This window comes from Caretta caretta, chromosome 20, assembly GCF_965140235.1.
Source record: "Caretta caretta isolate rCarCar2 chromosome 20, rCarCar1.hap1, whole genome shotgun sequence".
Taxonomy (NCBI): domain Eukaryota; kingdom Metazoa; phylum Chordata; order Testudines; family Cheloniidae; genus Caretta; species Caretta caretta.
In genome coordinates this window covers 19,631,625-19,651,858 of record NC_134225.1, presented here as the reverse complement: position 1 = coordinate 19,651,858, position 20,234 = coordinate 19,631,625, and the positions used below count along the sequence as shown (strand labels likewise).

The following is a 20,234-nucleotide window of genomic DNA, read 5'->3' as shown; positions in this document are numbered from 1 at the left end:
GGCACGAAAGGCCCTGGTCAAGGGGAGGTGGGGGTAGTCTGTGCAGAAGGGTCAGAGGTTGGCAGTCAGGGTTCTATTTTCAGCTCAGGGAGTGGAGTGGGGTCTTGTGGGCTAAAGCAGGGGGTAGGCTGGGGATCAAGACTCCTGGGTTCTATTCCTGGCTGTGCCGTTGGCCTGCTGTGTGACCATAGGCAAGTCCTTTCCCTGCTCAGTGCCTCAGTTTCTCTCTATAAAATAGGCAGAACAATGACCACCATCAGAAAGAAAGCCCTATAGGTTTCCGGCATGGTATAATCCCCATCAGTGCCAGCTGGGTCTGGCCAGCTCTTCCATCGAAGCCTGGGGTCAGCTTCAGACTAGGAAGTCTGCTCTTTGGGGCAGGAGCCGTCTTTATGTTCTCTTTGAGGGGTCCTGAGCCATGACTGGGGCACCTAGGTGCTACCGTAATACCCCTAATAAATCACATACAGCGCCCAGCACTATATGGGTTCCTGGCTCTGCCCCACGATGCTTTGCTCTGGGGAGCTGGGGAACCCTGGAATCCTCTGCTGGAGGAGCCAGAAATGCCTTTGAGTCAGTCAAATCCATCCCGGTTAATTTCCTCTCTTCAGGAGCTGGTGAAACATACGGTGGAGCCGACAGAAAAGGAGAACTTGCGGCTGGCGCTGGATGCCATGCGGGTGAGGCCAGCTCTCTGTCTCTTGGGTGCCGCCAACTTTCGGGATGGTCGTGAGGGTCTCTCAGTGTTTTGGTCGCAAAACGCTCCGGGGCCTGGTGGGTGGGTGTGCGCATCAGAGGGGCTTATGCTTGGGGGGTGAGGGTAGGAAAGTTCCTGTGTAAGGCTGGGTGGAAGGGGGACTTTCCTCCCAGGGGAAATTCTGACACTGCAAGTATGGGGGAGGGAGAGGGGGATGGGGACCATCGCCCTGAGCCTGAAATTTTCCTGAGAATGGAAATGCTGAAAAATTTTGATTCGGAACATCTCAGTGACTCGAGGGCTTGTGGAGACATGGAAATGGACCGAAATAGCTTATTCTGGAATAATTACCTAATAACAAAATTCTAGGATAATTATTTTAAAATGGAGTAATAATAAAAAAATCGATTCCAGAATAATTATTTATACCAATAAAATAAACATAGTAATGAAAATAATAATTATAAGTAGCTACTCTGGAATAATTATTAAATAAATGACATCATAGTAATAATTATAAATAGCTCTTCTGGAATAATGATAAAATATAATAAAAACAATAATAATAATAAATAATTGTAATAATAATTAATAATAATTTCACTATTCCAGAATAGTTCTTTTGGCATAAATCCCAGTGTGGATACTCTTATTCTGGAAGATGAATGCCTTTTCCAATTTAGCTTAATGCACTTTGGAAGTGGATTTATTCCGGAATAGCTACTTCTGAAAATGTTTAAGCGTAGACACACCTTAAATATAATATAATATAATATAATATAATATACAGGGGCACCAGAATGGGGGGGACCAGGGGGTCATGGCCCCCCACTTTTCACTGGCTGTAAGGGCAAGTGATGGGGGGGCGAAGAGGAGCGAGCGGAGGGCTGGGTCACTGCAGGGAAGAGGCAGTGTGGAAGCAGAGGCTCTGGGGAAGAGGCAGGGGGGACGCCTTGGGGAGAAGGGGCAGTGTGGGGGCAGGGCTGGGGGGGGTGATGGGGCACAGGAGTGCGGGGCCACGGTTCGGGTGCCTGTGGCCCCCCGCTTTTAGGGCACTTACCTCCGCCGCTCCTGAGGTAATATAATAAATTAATTAATAAGGCTTGGAAGTATTTGATTTTTATCGTAAATGTTGGTAAGCATCGATTTCACCGCACACACACAAACCAACAAAAATATTTCCACTGATGATAATCGACATTTAGAGGTAGGCAAAGTAAGAAGAATGCCAGTTGAGACCTTATTGGAGTCCAAATCCAGGGACTTAGACTTTTGAGTTAGGTGTGTTACAAGTGGACTAGCGCAGGGGTTCTCAAACTTTTTCTTTCTGAGGCCCCCTCAACATGCTAGAAAAATGCCGGGGCCCAGCCAGGGTGGGGTGGGGTGGGGGCTCCGGGCCCGGGACCCTGGGGCACAGCCGCAGTTTGACTTCTATTGGGGGGGGACACAGAGGGGGAAGGGCCGTCAGGGCTCGGGCCAGCTCTGCACAGCGGGGTCTGGGGAGGGAGCACCATCTCCACCCCGTGACTCACCTCATCAGGCCACCCACCTGTCTGGGGCTGTAGCCCGTGGCTACTTCCCAAGGGCTCTGCTGGGCCTGGAGCTGCCTGGGCAGCTCTGACCATCTGCGTGAGCAGTCAAAGGAGGCTGGGAGCTGAGGAGCAGACGCAACCCCAGGCACCAGGGGCAGATGGGGGGATGCCACCGCTGCCCACTCCCTGGCACCACCAGCCAGAGAGCAGCTGCCTCGCACTACCTGGCTCTGTCTTCCTGCCTAGGATCTGGCCGGGGGGCTGGGGGCTGAGGGGGGCTGAGGGAGAGGAGGGGGTGGGGGGATGGAGCTGCCCCCAGAACTACTCCACTCTGGGTAAGGCACTGCAGTTTGGGGAGCAGCACCCTTGTGCCCCCTCAACGCTTCAGCCCTGCAGGGGGTGCCAGGGCGCGGGGCACTGGGTTTCAGCGGCGGGGTTCTGCAGCCCCCCCTGAAAGGGCTTGTGGACCCCGAGGGGGCTACGGACCCCCGGTTGAGAACCACCGGACTAGCAAATGACTCGTGAAAACAGGGGTGATTTGTTGAGTGGAGGGTCTTTACTTTGTGTACGTGACGTGTGATGTTCACAGGTTTTGAATCCGCTGTCAGTGCATCACCTGAGCACCTCATAATTATCCCGAAGTGTGAACATTTCGACCAATAAAAATAGGGGGGGAAAAATGCTTAAAACCCGTAAATTCGCGCAACTGTGAAAATTTAAATCTACAAAAATCGATTAAAAAAACAACGTTCATAGTCTCAGTGAAAATTCAAAAAAATCTGCTCACCCTAAACAAATACACGAGAATAAACACCGTGTAAATACACTGCAGGAAATATCCGGTGACTACTTTGCGGTTGGTGCAATGGGCTGGGAGTGGAGGAAGTGGTGCCAAGTGCAGGGGCTCGTGAGGTGGGGAGGATGGTGCTGAGGGGAGTGGTGGGGGGGCTTGTGCTACTGTGGTGGGGGTTTGTGGGCGGGGGGGCTGCAGAGTGGGGGGGTTTGTGGGGTGGGGAGGCTGGGGCCGGAGAGGGAGTGTGGGGGGCTGCTACTGGGGTGCTGGGCTGGGGCTATTCAGTACACCCCATTGGGTGGCGGCGGGGCAGAGCAGTAATGGAGGGGGTCTGGCGCCCCCTTTGCTAGCAAGGGATGTCACTCTGCCCCAAGGAAACTGCCCTTTTTGATAGTCAGACATCAGACAGCCATTCCCCCCAGCAGAGAATGCCCTGGGGACCCTGAAGGGAAAACCCAGCCATGGATCACATCCCCAAGCACGGCTGGTGCTGACCAAGGGCTCGTTGTGTCCCCCCCATCCCTTAGGACCTGGCACAGTGCGTGAACGAGATCAAGAGAGACAACGAGACCCTGAAACAGATCACCAACTTCCAGCTCTCCATAGAGAAACTGGTGAGTCCCTGGGCCACACCTACTGTCACCTGGCCTGGCTGCCTTTGCTGCTTCCGTCGGTCTCTGTCTTTCTTTTTCCTTTCTTCCTTGTCTGTTTCTTTGTTCCTTCATTCATTCCTTCATTTTTCCTCTTTCATTTATTTATTCCTCCATTTATTTCTTCCTGCATTCATTCATTCATTCATTCATTCTTCCTCCACCATGTTTCACATTCGCTCCTTTATCTGTTCATTCCTTTATTCGTTCATTCTTCCTCTTTCAATCTTGCATTCGTTCACTCCTGTATTTATTCACTCCTTTACTTGTTCATTCATTTTTCCTCTCTCAACCTTTTGTTCGCTCCTTTATTCATTTGTTCGGTCGATCATTCTTCCTCTTTTTCTTTTTTTTTGTTCTTTAATTCATTTTCTTTTACTCATTTGTTCTTTTTTTCATTCATTCACCTGTTGGTTGGTTCTTTCATTCACTGATTCATTCGTTTCCCCTCTTTCATTCTTTTTCATTCATTTTCACTAGTTTATGCTTTTCCTTTCATTTTTTGTTGTTCTTTCATTCAGTTCTTTTCATTTGTGCGTTCTCTTTAATGAACTAATTATTTCAAACAAGTGCCATGAAATTATTTTTTCCCCAGCTGCCTGTGTCACTCTTCGCCTCTCCCCTGGAATACGTATATACAATACAAACCTGAGTGCATGTTATACACACTCAACAGCTTCCTGCTGGCTGGCCTTTGTTAGAGCTGCTCCTGTCTAGACCAGTTCCCTTTCCTGGCTCCTCCTGGTCGCTGTGGTATTTCCCAGCATTCTCGCTACCACCCTTTGTACAGCTCTAGGAACCTTGTGCAGCCTAATATGGCCTCCCATGGAGTGAACCCAGGACCAAGCACAGAGGTTTTCCCTCTGTAGCTATAAGAGTTGCTCCATCATCCAGTAGCAGTCGTAGACTCTTACCATCTTTGGGCCAGCCATTAGGGAGGTATATGGCATCTGTTCAGCCTGCTGGTTCCTTTTGTCTCAGACTGAATTCCTGTAAACGGGTTTGGTTTTCTGTCCCCCTTCTCCTTTTAGTCACGGTCCCTGGCTCAGTATGGGAGGCCAAAGATTGACGGGGAGCTAAAGGTCACCAGCACTGAGAAACGCTCCAAGACGGACAGGTGAGGGCAGGCAGAGAGCTGAGCTGTGCGGCTTTGAGTGTTGGCAGCGCGGCCTAGTGGACAGAGCACTGGACTGGAGACCTGGGTCTACCGGCTCTGTCACCGGCCTGCTGGGTGACCGTGGGCATGTCGCTTAGGTGGGAGTGGGGGCTGAATCGATGGTGGAGGGCTTGTCCATGCAGCACAGATATGATCAATAAACCCCCGACGTGATGGAAGGTTTGCCATCTTGACTTAAGGTCCTACAAGTAGATTACAAACTCTTTTACCTCCTTGAGTTGTGGGGCCAACTCCAGGGCTCATCCCATTGCTCTTAGGCTGCTGACTTTCAGCAGAAGGGACCACGATGCATCTGATCACATAACAAGTGTCTGGGACAGCGGTTCTCAGGCCATGGCCCATGGCAGCCATCTCTGCGACCGACAGAGTGGGGCTCCAGCCTGCAAGATGCTAAGAGCTCTGGGCCCCCATTTAAGTACACACTGAGCTTTAAGTCACACTGTCTGCTCACGCACTTAGAATTCAGCGCATGCATCCGGCATCCACTCAGGAGCACGTCCCTTTTCAGGAAGGGCACTTACACACATGTTTAAGTGCTGTCCTGAACTGGGGTTTTAGCACCAGGGTTTTCAAGGGATAGCGTGTCTTACTGCCATTCAAAATCTGGCCTTTCCTGGCAGGGTTGGTTGGGTTCTTTTCAATTTCAACAACAAAAACCAGCTTTTCATTGAAAACAAATGGGGTGGTGGGGAAATGCCCTTGCTGGACAAAATTATTCCTACAAAAATGAATGTTTTTTTCAGAAATCCTTTGTATCGACAATTTCAACTGGAAAACCAGATTTGGGTTGGTTGGGGTTTTTGGGCCACAGTTTTGGGGTGGGGGGACAGGAAATTTTGATAAAACCAAAATTGATTTTTTTAAGGACACTTCCTGCAACTAAAACGAAATTAAAATAATTTGCTGTCTTGAACCGCCTCCCCTCTGCCTATTTCAAGATCAAGCTCTGGGGCGGTAGGGGGATCTAGAGCAGATACGGTCCTTAATAGTGTCATCCTGAGGTCCAGAGAATAACAAAGGTTGGAGAACATCTTAGAGAAAAGCCAGAGAACAGCCAGCGTTTCTGTGCAGACAATCACCGGAGGGGTTCTCCTATCGCCACAGCTAATCCACTTCCTGAAGAGTCAGTAGCTGGGCTGATGGACGAATTCTCTCAGCAACCTAGTGCTGTCTGCACTGGGGTTTAGATCAGCTTAACTTCGTCGCTCAGGGGTGTGGATGTTTCACACCCCGGAGTGACATAGCTGGGTCGACGTAATTTTTGCATGTAGACCTGGCTTAAGTGTACGGCCTCCCAGGAGCAGGGCTCAAGTCTTGGGGCTCATATAAGCCAGATGTGCGTTCCTCCCGCCCCCGGCCCGTCGGTGGTTCATCTGTCCCAGGTTCTGTCTGCATCCTTCTCCGTGTTGGGGCCTGTTCCTTGCAGGTATGCCTTCCTTCTGGACCAAGCCCTGCTCATTTGCAAGAGAAAAGGGGACTCCTACGAGATGAGGGATTTCATCGACCTCCATACTTACCAGATCCGGGATGACTCCTCAGGAGAAAAGGACAATAAGAAGGTAACGCTGCGGGATGAGTGTGTGTGTGTGAGCTGGAGCCTCTCCCACCCTGCTAACACAACATGTGTGCACTCCATCCTGCACATCCATACCCACACTTACTCAGAGCAGGTATTTCCCCCCAGTAGGGGGCAGCGACCACACACATACAGAGTCTGCACCATTTCCACACAGTCTTCGGCCCAAGGCGTCTCCTTAGCTTGGCTGATCCCAGTATTTGGCCCTGTGCTAGCTCCTCTTCCCCCTGGCTCAACCCTTTTCTGTCCTGGGTTGGAGCTAATGAGACCTGCCAGTTCTGGCTGCCAGGGAGAGTCAGCAAAATAACTCCCATGCCTAGTCCCTCTGCTCTAACCCTGGGCACATTCCTCCCATCAGCCAGGAATAGAACCCAGTCATCCTAGCTGCCAGTCCCCCTGCTTCGACTACTGGGCACACTCTTCCCAACAGCCAGGAAAAGAACCCAGGAGTCCTGGCTTCCACGCACACCCTGCTCTAACTACTAGTCAACGCTCCTTCCAAAAGCCAGTTGTAGAACCCTGGTAGTCCAACTCCTGCTTCCCTAGCTGTAATCACTAGACTTCTCTCCCCTTCCAAAGCTGGGAATAGACCCCTGGCATCCTGGCTCCCCACTCCCTTGCTCTAATTTCTAGTCCGCACTGCCCCTGTCTGCTGCTGGTGGGCGGGAGTGTGGTTTCACGTCTCTCTTTGAGTCCCCTTGTCTGATATGCAGTTACTGGGAAGGTGGGACCCCCCCCCCACTGCCCATGAGTTCCAGGGGGACTGTTAAACATCCGTGCACTTGTCTTTTCCAGTGGACTCACATGTTCCACCTGATCTGTTGTTACGGGACCCAGGGTTACGAGCTCTTCTTCAAGACGCGAGAGCTGAAGAAGAAGTGGATGGAGCAGTTTGAAATGTCCATGTACGTCCCCCTCCACCCCACACACCCTCACTGCCATCATTCCCCACTGAATCTCCCCAGATTCGGTGTCAAAAAACTGTCCCAGCCCTTCTCTGAAACTTCTCTGCCATGTCCTGCCCCCCTCTCCCCTCGGTTGGTTGTTGCTCGCTAGATTATTAGTGGTAAAGTGGCAGTGGCCAGAGGTTCTGATGAGGATCAGGGCCCTGTTGTGCCAGGTGCTGCATGGACACAGCGAGAGACGGTCCCTGCCCCAGCTGGGATCAGGGCCCTGTTGTGCCAGGTGCTGCATGGACACAGCGAGAGACGGTCCCTGCCCCAGCTGGGATCAGGGCCCCGTTGTGCCAGGCGCTGCACAGACACATAGGGTAAATCTACGATCTGACCTGCGGCTGTAATTTCCAGCCCGAGCAGACATACCTGTGCTAGATCTGTTCAAGCCTTGCACTAAAAATGGAAGTGTAGCTGTGGGGGTGCAAACGGCAGGCGGGACTAGCCGCCCTGAGTATGATCCCGTCCAAGCCTGTAGGCTCGTCCTCAGGGTGGCCAGCTCGTCCCGCTCCTCACCCCACCTCGGCTACACTGCTATTTTCAGCGCGCCGGCTCCATCAGAACGAGGGGACGAAGTGCTCCTGGGTGCTACCGTAATATTCAGTGCCGAGCACGAAGGGGAGCTGGCCAATGACTGGGACGCCTAGGTGCTACCGTAATACACCTAATAAATAACAATCATAATCATAATAATCATAAGCATAACTCGGTCTGTCTCTCTCTCCTGATTCCCGTAGCTCCAATATCTACCCCGAGAATGCCACGTCCAATGGCCACGACTTCCACATGTACTCCTTCGAGGAGAATGCGTCCTGCAAATCCTGCCAGATGCTGCTCAGGTAGGCGCTGCCTGGATCCATGTGCGATGCCCATGCCAGCCACTGATCTGTACTACTGCTCCCAGCTAAGGCGTCTCCTGAGATTGGCCGTTCCCGTGCTTGGGGTTAATTTGTGGGGCAGGGCTGAGCTGGGAATGGGGCATGGGGAGGTAGGGGTTAATAGGGCAGGGCAGGAGGGTGTGGCGGGATGACGTCAAGCCCCGATTTACCACGGTGACTCTAACACACATGTTCTCTCTCTTGGCGGTGGGAACAGAGGCACGTTCTACCAGGGCTATCGCTGCAGCCGATGCAAAGCCCCGGCTCACAAGGAGTGTCTGGGCCGGGTAGCCCCCTGCGGGAAGTCGAGCTCAGGTACGTGTCTGTGCCCAGCCCAGGTCAGCAGCGTTGGCGGGAGGTACAACTCCGTTCCTGCTACCTGAGCCTGCCTGAGGCCAGCCCTCCTTAGGACAACCCGGAAACTAATCAGCTGATTCCCAGAGCGTCTTATCTGAAGGGTTGGGGGCAAGAGATTGTGGGATGCTTCTAGGCCGTGAAGTGCAATGCATTCTGGGATGCATCTGGGCCAAGTGTTGCAAGGGATTGTGGGATGCAGTTGGGACAAATTGGGACAAGGAATTCTGAGATGCATCTAGGCCATGAGGTGCAAGAGATTCTGGGATGCAGCTGGACAAAGTCATGCAAGGGATGCGCAAAATGGTGCAAGGGATTCTGGGATGCAGCTGGGGTATGGCAGCACAAAGGATTCTGGGATACATCTGAGGAGGCTGCAGTTGCAAGTGGCTGAATACAAGAGCAGAGGAAGGAAAGGGTTGGTCTATGGGCACGAGTTAACCCCTTCACTGCTGCTGCTCTGTATCACCATCTGCGCTTCGGCCACGTGCTGCTGAGGTGCCAGTGGGGTGACAAAGGGGCATCACGTGGGACAGGAGGTGGGTTTTCTATCCCAACCTCCCTGGCACATACTGGTCACCCACAACCAGAAATACAATTCTGCTTTAATTCAGTCTGAGAACTCGCAGGATGAGATTTCGCAACTAACTGAGTAATCGTTTCCCCCCTTTTCTGTTTAATCCAGATTATGGGTCTACGATGAAAAAGGTAAACAAACAAACCAACCCCGAACAACCTTAAATCTCTTAGGGAGAAAACATTCTCATCTGGGGGGTGGATTTAGTAGTTGTATTGTGATAGGAGCTAGAAGCCCCAGCCGAGATTGAGACTTTTACTGTGCTGGGCTCCGAAAAGCGCCTAGTAAGAGGCTGGGACTGTCTTTTTGTTCTGTGTCTGTACAGCGCCTTGCACAACGGAGTCCTGGGTCTGGGGGGGAGGCGGAGTCCTAGGCGTACCGTGAGACACCTAATAAATACGAATAATAATTAAGTAGGAGGGTTTGGAAACTGAGGCCTGGAGAGGGGAGGGGATTTGGCCAGGATCACACAAATCAGAGTTGGAAATAGAAGGCAGGTCTCTTGAGTCCCAGTCCAGTGCTCCATCCGCTGGGCAATACTGCCCCTTGAAGCACCACTAACTTTTAATCAAGGTTCCCTTCACCTCAGCTCATTTGCTGCCTGGCTTTCTCTCCTCATACTGAAAAGAAAAGGAGGACTTGTGGCACCTTAGAGACTAACCAATTTATTTGAGCATAAGCTTTCGTGAGCTACAGCTCACTTCATTGGATGCATACTGTGGAAAATACAGAACATGTTTTTATACACACAAACCATAAAAAAATGGGTGTTTATCACTACAAAAGGTTTTCTCTCCCCCTACCCCACTCTCCTGCTGGTAATAGCTTATGTAAAGTGATCACTCTCCTTACAATGTGTATGATAATCAAGGTGGGCCATTTCCAGCTCCTCATACTGTTTATCAGAAAGATGTTGCACCTAATTTCTCGCTCACCCACGCCTTATTTTATACCTGTGATGCTCCAGTGTCAGTGAGCATAGAGCCAGGCCTTCTGGCTGATGGGGGAGAGCACACGGGAGATGTAATCCAGCCAGGGAGCCAGAAAACGGGGGCACGGGGCACGGGGCACGGGGGCACTGAACTACAACTCCCAGGAGGCACTGGGGCAGCATATGGAAATTTTCAGGCCTTTGGGGGATTTTTTGATGAAAAATTAGCCATTTTTCTGCAGAAAGCCGACACTTTTCGTGAAAAAATGGTGTTTCTCAGAAAAACCCCAAATGGAAAATGTTTCGGATCAGCCCTAGTCACAGCCTAAATGGCAGCATCAGGAGATCACAGAGCCCTACCCATGGTTCTTAGCAATAAGTGATGCGGGACAAGGGAGATCTTTACATGCTGAGGGTCTAGAGACTGGGCCCAAAGGAGCTTGGTCCCAGCTTATATGATGTTGCTGGGGGAGTCACCACGAATGGGCATCAAACCTGGGACCTTTGGGTCTAAAACCTGACCTAGCAGCAGGCTCATCAGCCTCTGTCTATGGCTCAGTTACCATTAGAAGGGGATTAAGTACCACATGGGGGGTTGTTATATTTGCCTTGCTGAGCCCTCCCCTAGTACCACACTGGCCTAAGTCCCTCCTCAAGCCCCACCCTCTTACTCCAGTTCTGCTCATAATACTACACCCCCTGCTGATTTATAGCAGGGTCTGTGCCTGCTGAACTTCAGACAGATCCCACACATCCTCCTTATCTGAGCCAGGATCCTTGTCTTCCCTCTGCAGAACAAATCCAACCGACACACCCAGGAGAGAAAGAAGAACGACCTTGGTAAGTCCTGTGGCAGGCACCCACTCTCATGCTTCAGGGCAGGCAGGGGGGTCAGGAAGGAATTTCCTTTCTTGTAATCAGCAGTCCTGATTAGGCCTGGTGTGATGGAGACCCCTGTTGGTGACACCAGGCACTGCAGCCTGGAGAAAGCCGAGGGTCTGCTCTGGGTCTAACGCCTCAATAAAGGACCCCCCTTTAAGTTCTGCTAGATCTGCTGTTCTGTGGGGGACTGGAATACTATAACCACATCCCTCTGAAGCTGTAGTGCATCATGGGAGATGCAGTCCGGCTGGGGAGCTTGCCCCATAGAGGAGGACATGTGGTAACTGAGCTACCATTCCCACAGGCTGGACACCGGACTAGCTGGATCCCTGATCTGTGCTGGGATGCTGAGCTCCAGCTTAAATTCAGGGCACCTGCAGGAAAGCCCCACTGGCTCATGGGAGCTCTGGGTGGACGAGGGTTCAGGAGACAATAAGCCCTTAAAATACACCTTCCTGCATGCAGAATCCCTGTCCTGGAGGGGCAAATGAGGCCTGCCCCAGGGCTTTCCCTCTATCCCCCATGTAGAGCATGGGGAGGATTTTCTGTCCCCCTCGCACCAGGAAGATGTGGCCGTCCACGTGTGTCCCCGTAGTGGGTGGGAAGAGCGCTGGGTGCAGATAAGGCCGGGTGGCAGGCGTTTGCTGCAGGGAGATACATGGGGTTGCTCTGTGACCGGTTCCTTGCCAATGTCCTTGTTTCCTTAGGGCTGCCCAAAATGGAGGTCTGCCAGGAGTATTACGGGCTGCCCCCGCCACCCGTGGCATTTGGCCCGTCACTGCGACTCAGCCTGGGGGACATTGTGGAGCTGACCAAAGCTGAGGCGCAGCAGCTATGGTGGGAGGTAGGTGTCTCCGCAGCCATCCAAGCTGACTAGAACAGCAGTTCCTGAGCGTTCAATCCCACAGATTCCCACCACCCCATAACTACATCACTAGACCCGCTGCTGAGATTTCGTTTGTCTACGCACTCGGACTTGCAACCCCACCCGCTGATGGGGTGACCCCACTTGGGGTTGAGACCCACAGTTTGGGAACTGCTGGACTAGAGGAATTGCACATAAATTTGGTCAGTGGGGACTTGAAGCTGCGACTTCTGGTTCCAAAACCACAGGGCTCCGCCACATGAGGACATCTCCTTTGGATGGCTGGTCCACCCAGAGGGTAACAGTCTGACTACTGTTATGTTCATGGCATACAAACCGAGAAACTAGATAAACCCAGAATACTCTTGCTGGAAGGTTGCAATGTAACACAACTTTATTTAATTGAATCCAGAATGATAACACATAAGAACCCCAAAACAGAGAGAGACAAAACAGGCTTCTCCCTGAGGCATAACTCACCCCAGCTTACTCCAAGCTGGCTGGCTGCAATCTAACTATTGCTAGGCCCACATCTCAGAACTTCCTACAGAGCTCTCTGCCCATAAGCAGGACCAGGAACACCCCACCACCACCCCTTGAGCGTTTAAAGGGATAGCGTACAGGTGCAATGCAGTTTTCAAGACACCGCAAATTAGTGCAGCTGGCTAATGGAGCTCACGTTAGCTCTAGTGGGAGAGGTCTGTCAGCGCTGACATTCCAGCCGCCAAGCCCTGCTGATGACCGTAGCTCATGATAAGAAATGATGGTGGGGAGGGGTGTCTTTAAAATCAGGTGTCAAAGAGGAGAGCAGCATAAATCAATTAGTGCTTTAGCCTCTTGTTGTTCGGGAGGCCAGGCGGCATCAGGCTCCGAATGATGAAACAGAACTGATCTGGGCCGCTTCTGAGCATGGCTCAGTTGTTGAGCTCTGTATTCGACTTTCCTGATGAGGCCAAGAGGGAGGCAGACTCCTCTTAGTGGTGATGCCAGGCAGTGAAGGCCAGAGAGAACCACTGGGTCTGCCCCGTCCAGCAGCCGTGGTGTCCAACCTGCTTTCAGTGTCTCTGTGTTTATACCTCAGGCTTTAGCAGCAATAAATAGCCCCTTTGGCAGGGTCACCCATGCCTTGTCTTCTCCCAGTTAATTCCTGGCACGATGGAGCTCTGATCTCAGTTGGAGTCTGTGCAGCACCTGGCACAATGGGGCCCTGATCTCAGTGCTGGCTCTGATCAGAGATGCTGAGTGTTAGGCAGGGTTTGATCCAAAACCCACTGGAGCCAGTGGAAAAGAGGTGGGCAGGGTTTCATCCAAAACCCACAGGAGCCCATGGAGAAGATGCCCATTGACTTCGGTGGGGGTTGGCTCAGGCCTTCAGGCTAGAGTTGGTTGGAAAAAGGGGGCTTTTTCCTGTGCAAAATGGTCAACTTTTTGGGGAAAAAATGAAATATTATGGTGGGGGACTGTAGTCCCGGTGCCTTGTTGGAGTTGTAGTTCGGTTGCTTCATGCTCCCATTTCTCTTCAAAAGGCCATGCTTCCTGGTCAGACTACATCTCCCATGATGCACCACAGTCTGCCCTCTTGGTGAGGGGAGACAGTTGTATTATGGGAGGCCCTGACCCTGATGCATCCTGGGAGAAGTAGTCTGGCTGGGGAGCCTGGCCCATAGAGAATAGGGGCACGAGAAAACCAAACTACAATTCCCAAGAAACACCACAGCGAGATAGCCAAATTGAAATATTTCTGCTCTCGGCTTAAACCTCCAGCCTACCATAGTCCCTCTGCAAACCAGGCCCAGAGCAGCCCCTTCGGCCTCTGCCATGATAGCTCTTTATGATTAGGGTGACCAGATAGCAAGTGTGAAAAATCGGGATGAGGGGTGGGGGGTTATAGACACCTATATAAGAAAAAGCCCCAAATATCGGGACTGTCCCTATAAAATTGGGACATCTGGTCACCCGATTTACGATAGATCTGACATGCATTGGCTTCCGCTTTGCAGGGCAGAAACACATCCACGAATGAGATCGGCTGGTTCCCATGCCAAAAAGTCAAACCGTATGTGTGTGTGAGTAGCAACTCCTTTCACATTTGCTTGATTAGCTGGTAGATGCTGGATGTTTTTGTAGGGTCTCTAAATTCCTTAGACAAGTTTGGGTGGGTTGCATCTGATCTGGGGACAAAGGGCAGATGTCCGTCTACAATCCAGGATGCTTAGCAGCAGAAGAAAGGGTGGGTTTTGTGGGTAAGGCGTTGGAGTGGGGCTCAGAAAATTTGAGTGAAATTCTTGGCTCTGCCACAGACTGCCTGTGAGGGACCTTGGGCAAGTCACTTCATCTCCTTGTACCTCATCTCCTCATTTTTAAATGGAGTATAATCATTCTTTCTTTGTTTACATGCTGTCTGGGGCAGGACCTGTCTTTCACTATGTGTCTGGGCAGCACCCAGGGCCCTGATCTTGGGGAAGGTCTATGCAATGCCTGGCACAATGGGGCCCCATTCTTTGTTCTGTTATATACATAATTTTAAAAAAAATGAATTATTTGTGATATGACACTGGGAGCAAAATGAAACTCCAGAATAACAGAGTGCTGACATCAGCTCTCCTGGGCCAGACATAACTCTTTCTTCTCCCTTTTATTTACTGCAAGAAAATAAAACCTTTTTCTTTCCCCCCCCCAGAATCCTCCCCCAGATTTTTCTGTTTATCTTTGGTAAGTAAAATTATAGAATTGAAACATTTCTGCATCTACATAATTTATTGCTGTTTAATCTGGAGTCCAGCCTTCTATGCATCATGCTCTATGAAATCACAGACTGTCTTAAACCAGCTTGAGTTCCAGATTTGCCTCCATTGTTTACCAGGAAACCACACCCTCGCTGGTATGGCATACAGCCCACAGCAACATCTAGTGGCTGAATTGTAGACTTCAAGTAATAACTCCTGTGTGGATGTCCCTCCTTGCAGGTACGCGGGACCTATGGAGAGAGCAGAGGCGGAGCAAATCCTCACAAACCGTTCAGACGGCACATTCCTGGTGCGGCAGAGGGTCAAGGACGCGGCCGAGTTTGCCATCAGCATCAAGTAATCCTAACCTTAGTAACAGCTTCTAAAGAGCACCATCTTTGTGTGCGTGAATAGCCTGCCGCTCAGAAAGAACTCTTTTGGTCCCTTCCCTATAATGCAAACACCAGGGGGCGCATAACAAAATTAAATGCCGACCTGGTAAAAGTAAATATTTTTATATGCAACAGGTAGTTAACCTGTGGGACTCCCTACCTCATGATCTTATGAAGGTAAATTGCTTCGTAAGTTAAGAAGATAGGGTTAGATATTTAAGAATAACATCTCCAACAGCACCAGCTAGGGGAGCAGGGGAAAGTGCCTTAAGCTGCAGTGCATAGAATGATCTTCCATCTGGATGTGCTTGCCACTTGAGGTGGGATATAAGGCCAGAGCGGTGCAATTATGGAGAATCCTATATTCCTAGGGCCAGAGCCCCAACTGGCATAAATCGGTGTCGCTCCATTGGAGTCGGTGGGGCCAGATCTCCATCTTAGTTCTTTCTGAAAGACCCTGTGAGAGAGAGAGAGTACAATGTGTGCCTCTCTTCTGTAACCAGCTGCATCTACCCTCCATGCACAAAGCCCTGCCCTCCCCAGAGAGCAGACAGCTAGAAATTTAAAGGTGCAATACACTGGAAAATTACAGCTGTTGAGATCGTTAGGAAACCTGCGGTCCCCTGAGAGCTGGTGTCTGTCCCCCCAGGTTTAACGTAGAAATCAAACACATCAAGATCCTGACGTCGGAGGGCCTGTACCGCATCACGGAGAAGAAGGCGTTCAAAGGACTCATAGTAAGGATTGAGCGGATTTCCCATCCACTGCTTCAACTCCATCTTCACTGGAAGGCTCCTGCCACTGGGGGAATGCTTAGTGCAACACCAGCTGCTTAGCCCTCAGGAAGGCAGTATGGTGTACTGAATAGAGCAGGAGGGGCTGGGAGCTAGGACTCTTGGGTTCTGTTCCCAGCGAGGGGAGGGGAGGGGGGGGGCTAGTGGGTTAGAGGAGGAGGTGGCTGGGAATCAGGCCTCCTGGGTTCTATTTCTGGCTGGAGGGGCTGGGGGAGTGGGGTCTAGTTGTTACGGTCTCTGTTCCTGCTCTGATCTTTAACTATTCATGGTAAATAGGCCCAATGGCCTGTGATGGGAAGTTAGATGGGGTGGGATCTGAGTTACTACAGAGAATTCTTTCCTGGGTATCTGGCTGGTGAATCTTGCCCACATGCTCAGGGTTTCAGCTGATCGCCATATTTGGGGTCGGGAAGGAATTTTCTTCCAGGGCAGATTGGCCGAGGCCCTGGGGGGTTTTCGCCTTCCTCTGTAGCATGGGTCACTTGCTGGAGGATTCTCTGCACCTTGAAGTCCTTAAACCACGATTTGAGGACTTCAATAGCTCAGACATAGGTGAGAGGTTTATTGCAGGAGTGGGTGGGTGAGATTCTGTGGCCTGCATTGTGCAGGAGGTCAGACTAGATGATCATAATGGTCCCTTCTGACCTTGATACCTATGAGAAGGAATCTCCGCATGCTCAGGGCCCCTCTGTACTTCCTCCCTAGGAGCTGGTGGAGTTTTACCAGCAGAACTCCCTGAAAGACTGCTTCAAAACACTCGACACCACGCTGCAGTTCCCGTTCAAGGAGCCCGAGCAGAGGGCCATCTCCAGACCTCCCGGTAGGGTGCTCAGGGACCAGTGCTGAAGCTGGGGCAGGGAGACCTTGAGAGCCCTCCCTCAGGGCTGCAGGATCTCAGCCCCCGGGGTTCTTGGGATAGATTCTCATGACTGGGCATATGTGGGATGGAAATTTCCCCCAAAACATTTTTCTTGAGGGACGGTGGCTTTTCAACCCAATTTTTTGCCCCCCCCCCCCCTTCTAGTTTTTGTCAAATTTCCAGGGTTTAGTGTGGGGGGCCCCAAAATTGGGGCTTTCAACAGAAATGGTAAAATTGGGACAAAACCAGGAGAAAAATGTCTGGAGGCAAAACCCGTCATTTCCCAGCCCCAGCTGGAACCTCTCATACTGGTCGGCGGCCATGGCCCCCCGAGGGCCCTCTCTATTAAAAATCATAGAATCATAGAATATCAGGGTTGGAAGGGACCTCAGGAGGTCATCTAGTCCAACCCCCTGCTCAAAGTAGGACCAATCCCCAACTAAATCATCCCAGCCAGGGCTTTGTCAACCCTGACCTTAAAAACTTCTAAGGAAGGAGATTCCACCACCTCCCTAGGTAACACATTCCAGTGCTTCACTACCCTTCCAGTGAAAAAGTTTTTCCTAATATCCAACCTAAACCTCCCCCACTGCAACTTGAGACCATTGCTCCTCATTCTGTCATGTGCTATCACTGAGAACAATCTAGATCCATCCTCTTTGGAACCCCCTTTCAGTTGGTTGAAAGCAGTTATCAAATCCTCCCTCATTCTTCTCTTCCGCAGACTAAACAATCCCAGTTTCCTTAGCCTCTCCTCATAAGTCACCTGTTCCAGTCCCATAATCATTTTTGTTGCCCTCCGCTGGACGTTTTCCAATTTTTCCACATCCTTTTTGTAGTGTGGGGCCCAAAACTGGACACACTACTCCAGGTGAGGCCTCACCACTGTTGAATAGAGGGGAACGATCACGTCCCTCGATCTGCAGACAATGCCCCTACTTATACATCCCAAAATGCCATTGGCCTTCTTGGCAACAAGGGCACCCTGTTGACTCATATCCAGCTTCTCATCCACTGTAACCCCTAGGTCCTTTTCTGCAGAACTGCTGCTTAGCCATTCAGTCCCTAGTCTCTAGTGGTGCATGGGATTCTTCCGTCCTAAGTGCAGGATTCTGCACTTGTCCTTGTTGAACCTCATCAGATTTCTTTTGGCCCAATCCTCTAATTTGTCTAGGTCCCTCTGTATCCTATCCCTACCCTCCAGCGTATCTACCTCTCCTCCCAGTTTAATGTCATCTGCAAACTTGCGGAGGGTGCAATCCACACCATCCTCCAGATCATTAATGAAGATATTGAACAAAACCGGCCCGAGGACCGACCCTTGGGGCACTCCACTTGATACCGGCTGCCAACTAGACATGGAACCATTGATCACTACCCGTTGAGCCCAACAATCTAGCCAGCTTTCTATCCACCTTATAGTCCATTTATCCAGCCCATAGTTCTTTAACTTGCTGGCAAGAATACTGTGGGAGACCGTGTCAAAAGCTTTGCTAAAGTCAAGGAACAACAAGTCCACTGCTTTCCCTTCATGCACAGAGCCAGTTATCTCGTCGTAGAAGGCAATTAGGTTAGTCAGGCATGACTTGCCCTTGGTGAATCCATGCTGACTGTTCCTGATCACTTTCCTCTCCTCTAAGTGCTTCAGAATTGATTCCTTGAGAACCTGCTCCATGATTTTTCCATGATTCTGTGCATCATGGCTGGTGCATGGACTCCACCCTGGTGGTCTCTTGAAATTAACCCTCTGCGGTTCAAGCCCTCGGAGCCCTAGGAGGGGAGAGAGCCAGTCTTTCACCATGAGTTCACTGCCTCCAGCCATGTGGTGGGTGACGAGCGCTTCTGGGGGCTGCTCGCTTTCCAGGATCCCACCAGAGGGGTAGATCTTTATTTGAGGGTGTCCAGTCCTGTCTCTAGTGTGGGTCTGTCCCCTTGCAGCAGGAGGGCTGAAGTACTTTGGTTCGGCAAAGGCTCGCTACGATTTCTGCGCGCGGGACCGGACGGAGTTGACACTCAAGGAGGGTGACATCATAAAGATCCTGAGCAAGAAAGGGCAGCAGGGCTGGTGGAAAGGGGAGATCTATGGCCGGGTGAGTGCACCGCCAAGAGGGGGTTGGGACCGGCGGAGTTTTACAGCCCCCTTATACACCAGAACGGGCCTGACAAACCCGTCCACTAGGGGGCAGTGTTACACACATATACACGCACACGCCCCGCTCTGACATATCCCATCCAGCAGAGGGCAGGGTTCTTCACACCTCTACACACACCCACAATCTATGCATGCACACACACAATCCGCGCATGATGTGCTCACGCGCACACAATCTCTGCATGCCTGCACACACGCATGTACGATCTCCACACACACGTACGTGCACACGCCCGATCGCTCCACATGCCTGCGCCCACACGTTCTGATGCATCTGGTAACAAGAACACCTAGTGCGAGTATAAAATGCCAAGAAATCTGTGGCCAGCTGGTGACTTCCGTGGCACTTTGTCTCCCCCTAGTGGTGGCTGGGACAGTAGCGGCTGATGAGCCAGCTAATGGAGCGGGGCTTTTAGGTCAAGCAGTAGAGGCTGGTGCCTTTAGATCCAGAGGTCCACAGTTCAATCCCTGCTACCCATGCCTCAGGTTAGTGGCCCTTGTGCCACATGGCATGGCCAGCATATCTCACCACAGCATTGGGGATAGCACACAGATCTTCCTGCTGTGAAAACCAGCTGAGTTACAGGAGAATCCCTGTTAGCTCTTAGCAGTAAAGGGCTTATGACACACAGGTAAGCAGCACCCATCTCATCCAGAAGAGGGCAGCAATGTGTATCTGACACATGGGCCATGTTCCAATGGCTGTTTTGTGATAACAACTGAACGTCTGACTGGGTTTTCCCCTCCTAGGTTGGCTGGTTCCCAGCGAATTACGTGGAGGAAGATTATTCGGAATATTGCTGAGGTCTGGAGCCCTGTGTAATTTTTTTCCCTCCTGAGATCATGACCCACAGGATTCCCGTGGGCTCACGCAGAGCTCACACTGTGAGCTCACGCGGAGCCAGGCCTGGAAGGGGTCTCTGTAGCAGGAAGAAATGTTGTGTTGGTGCCCAGTGGCAAGTGCGGCGGGGAGTAGCACCCCCTGGACTATTAATTTATGAACTTTCAGAACCCTCTTCTCTTTCTCTTCTCTCACGCATGTAAAGGAAGTTTTGTGTTGAATAAACTGGATGGGTGGACGGGCTGGGGATGTATCGTCTGCCACCCTGCCCCCAAAAGCCCTTTTCTCTCCAGTCCGTGCCATGATCCAACTGCCCCATCAGGCGCCGGAGTATGGAGCCCAGAGGGCTGCCACCACGTGAATGAGTAGGAGGCGGTCCCCTAAGGAGGGAGGATCTCTTGCCCACTGTCACCTTTATATTCCCTCCAGCATAGGCAGAGCCCAGATGGCAACAGGCTCACGTGATTGCCCTTTGTTACCAGATTTGCCCATTAGGTATGCTCATTTATTAGGGTTACTCTTCTAGGGGGGTGGGAGTGGGGTGGATGAGCAAACCCCACAGGATTTTGGGGCGCTATAGGGATCTTTAGCTTAGGTAAGAGGAG

At 51.3% G+C, this 20,234-nt stretch overlaps 1 protein-coding gene across 3 annotated transcripts in view; it reads left to right on the top strand.

Annotated features, from left to right (window-relative positions):
- VAV1 (vav guanine nucleotide exchange factor 1) overlaps nt 1-19,921 on the top strand; it is a 56,496-nt gene extending 36,575 nt beyond the window's left edge. For 2 of the 3 annotated variants that reach the window (XM_075121547.1, XM_048832019.2), the window contains 17 exons: nt 612-680; nt 3,550-3,636; nt 4,704-4,789; nt 6,276-6,408; nt 7,221-7,330; nt 8,116-8,217; nt 8,474-8,571; nt 9,296-9,318; nt 10,913-10,958; nt 11,708-11,844; nt 13,866-13,931; nt 14,546-14,577; nt 14,832-14,948; nt 15,633-15,720; nt 16,483-16,597; nt 18,575-18,726; nt 19,539-19,921. In XM_075121547.1, coding sequence (XP_074977648.1) covers nt 612-680; nt 3,550-3,636; nt 4,704-4,789; nt 6,276-6,408; nt 7,221-7,330; nt 8,116-8,217; nt 8,474-8,571; nt 9,296-9,318; nt 10,913-10,958; nt 11,708-11,844; nt 13,866-13,931; nt 14,546-14,577; nt 14,832-14,948; nt 15,633-15,720; nt 16,483-16,597; nt 18,575-18,726; nt 19,539-19,592 — 1,515 coding nt within the window. In that variant the 3' untranslated portion in view covers nt 19,593-19,921. The remainder of the gene's footprint in view (nt 1-611; nt 681-3,549; nt 3,637-4,703; nt 4,790-6,275; nt 6,409-7,220; nt 7,331-8,115; nt 8,218-8,473; nt 8,572-9,295; nt 9,319-10,912; nt 10,959-11,707; nt 11,845-13,865; nt 13,932-14,545; nt 14,578-14,831; nt 14,949-15,632; nt 15,721-16,482; nt 16,598-18,574; nt 18,727-19,538) is intronic. The other variant, XM_048832018.2, reaches the window with a different exon arrangement.
- Nucleotides 19,922-20,234: the final 313 nt, after the last annotated feature.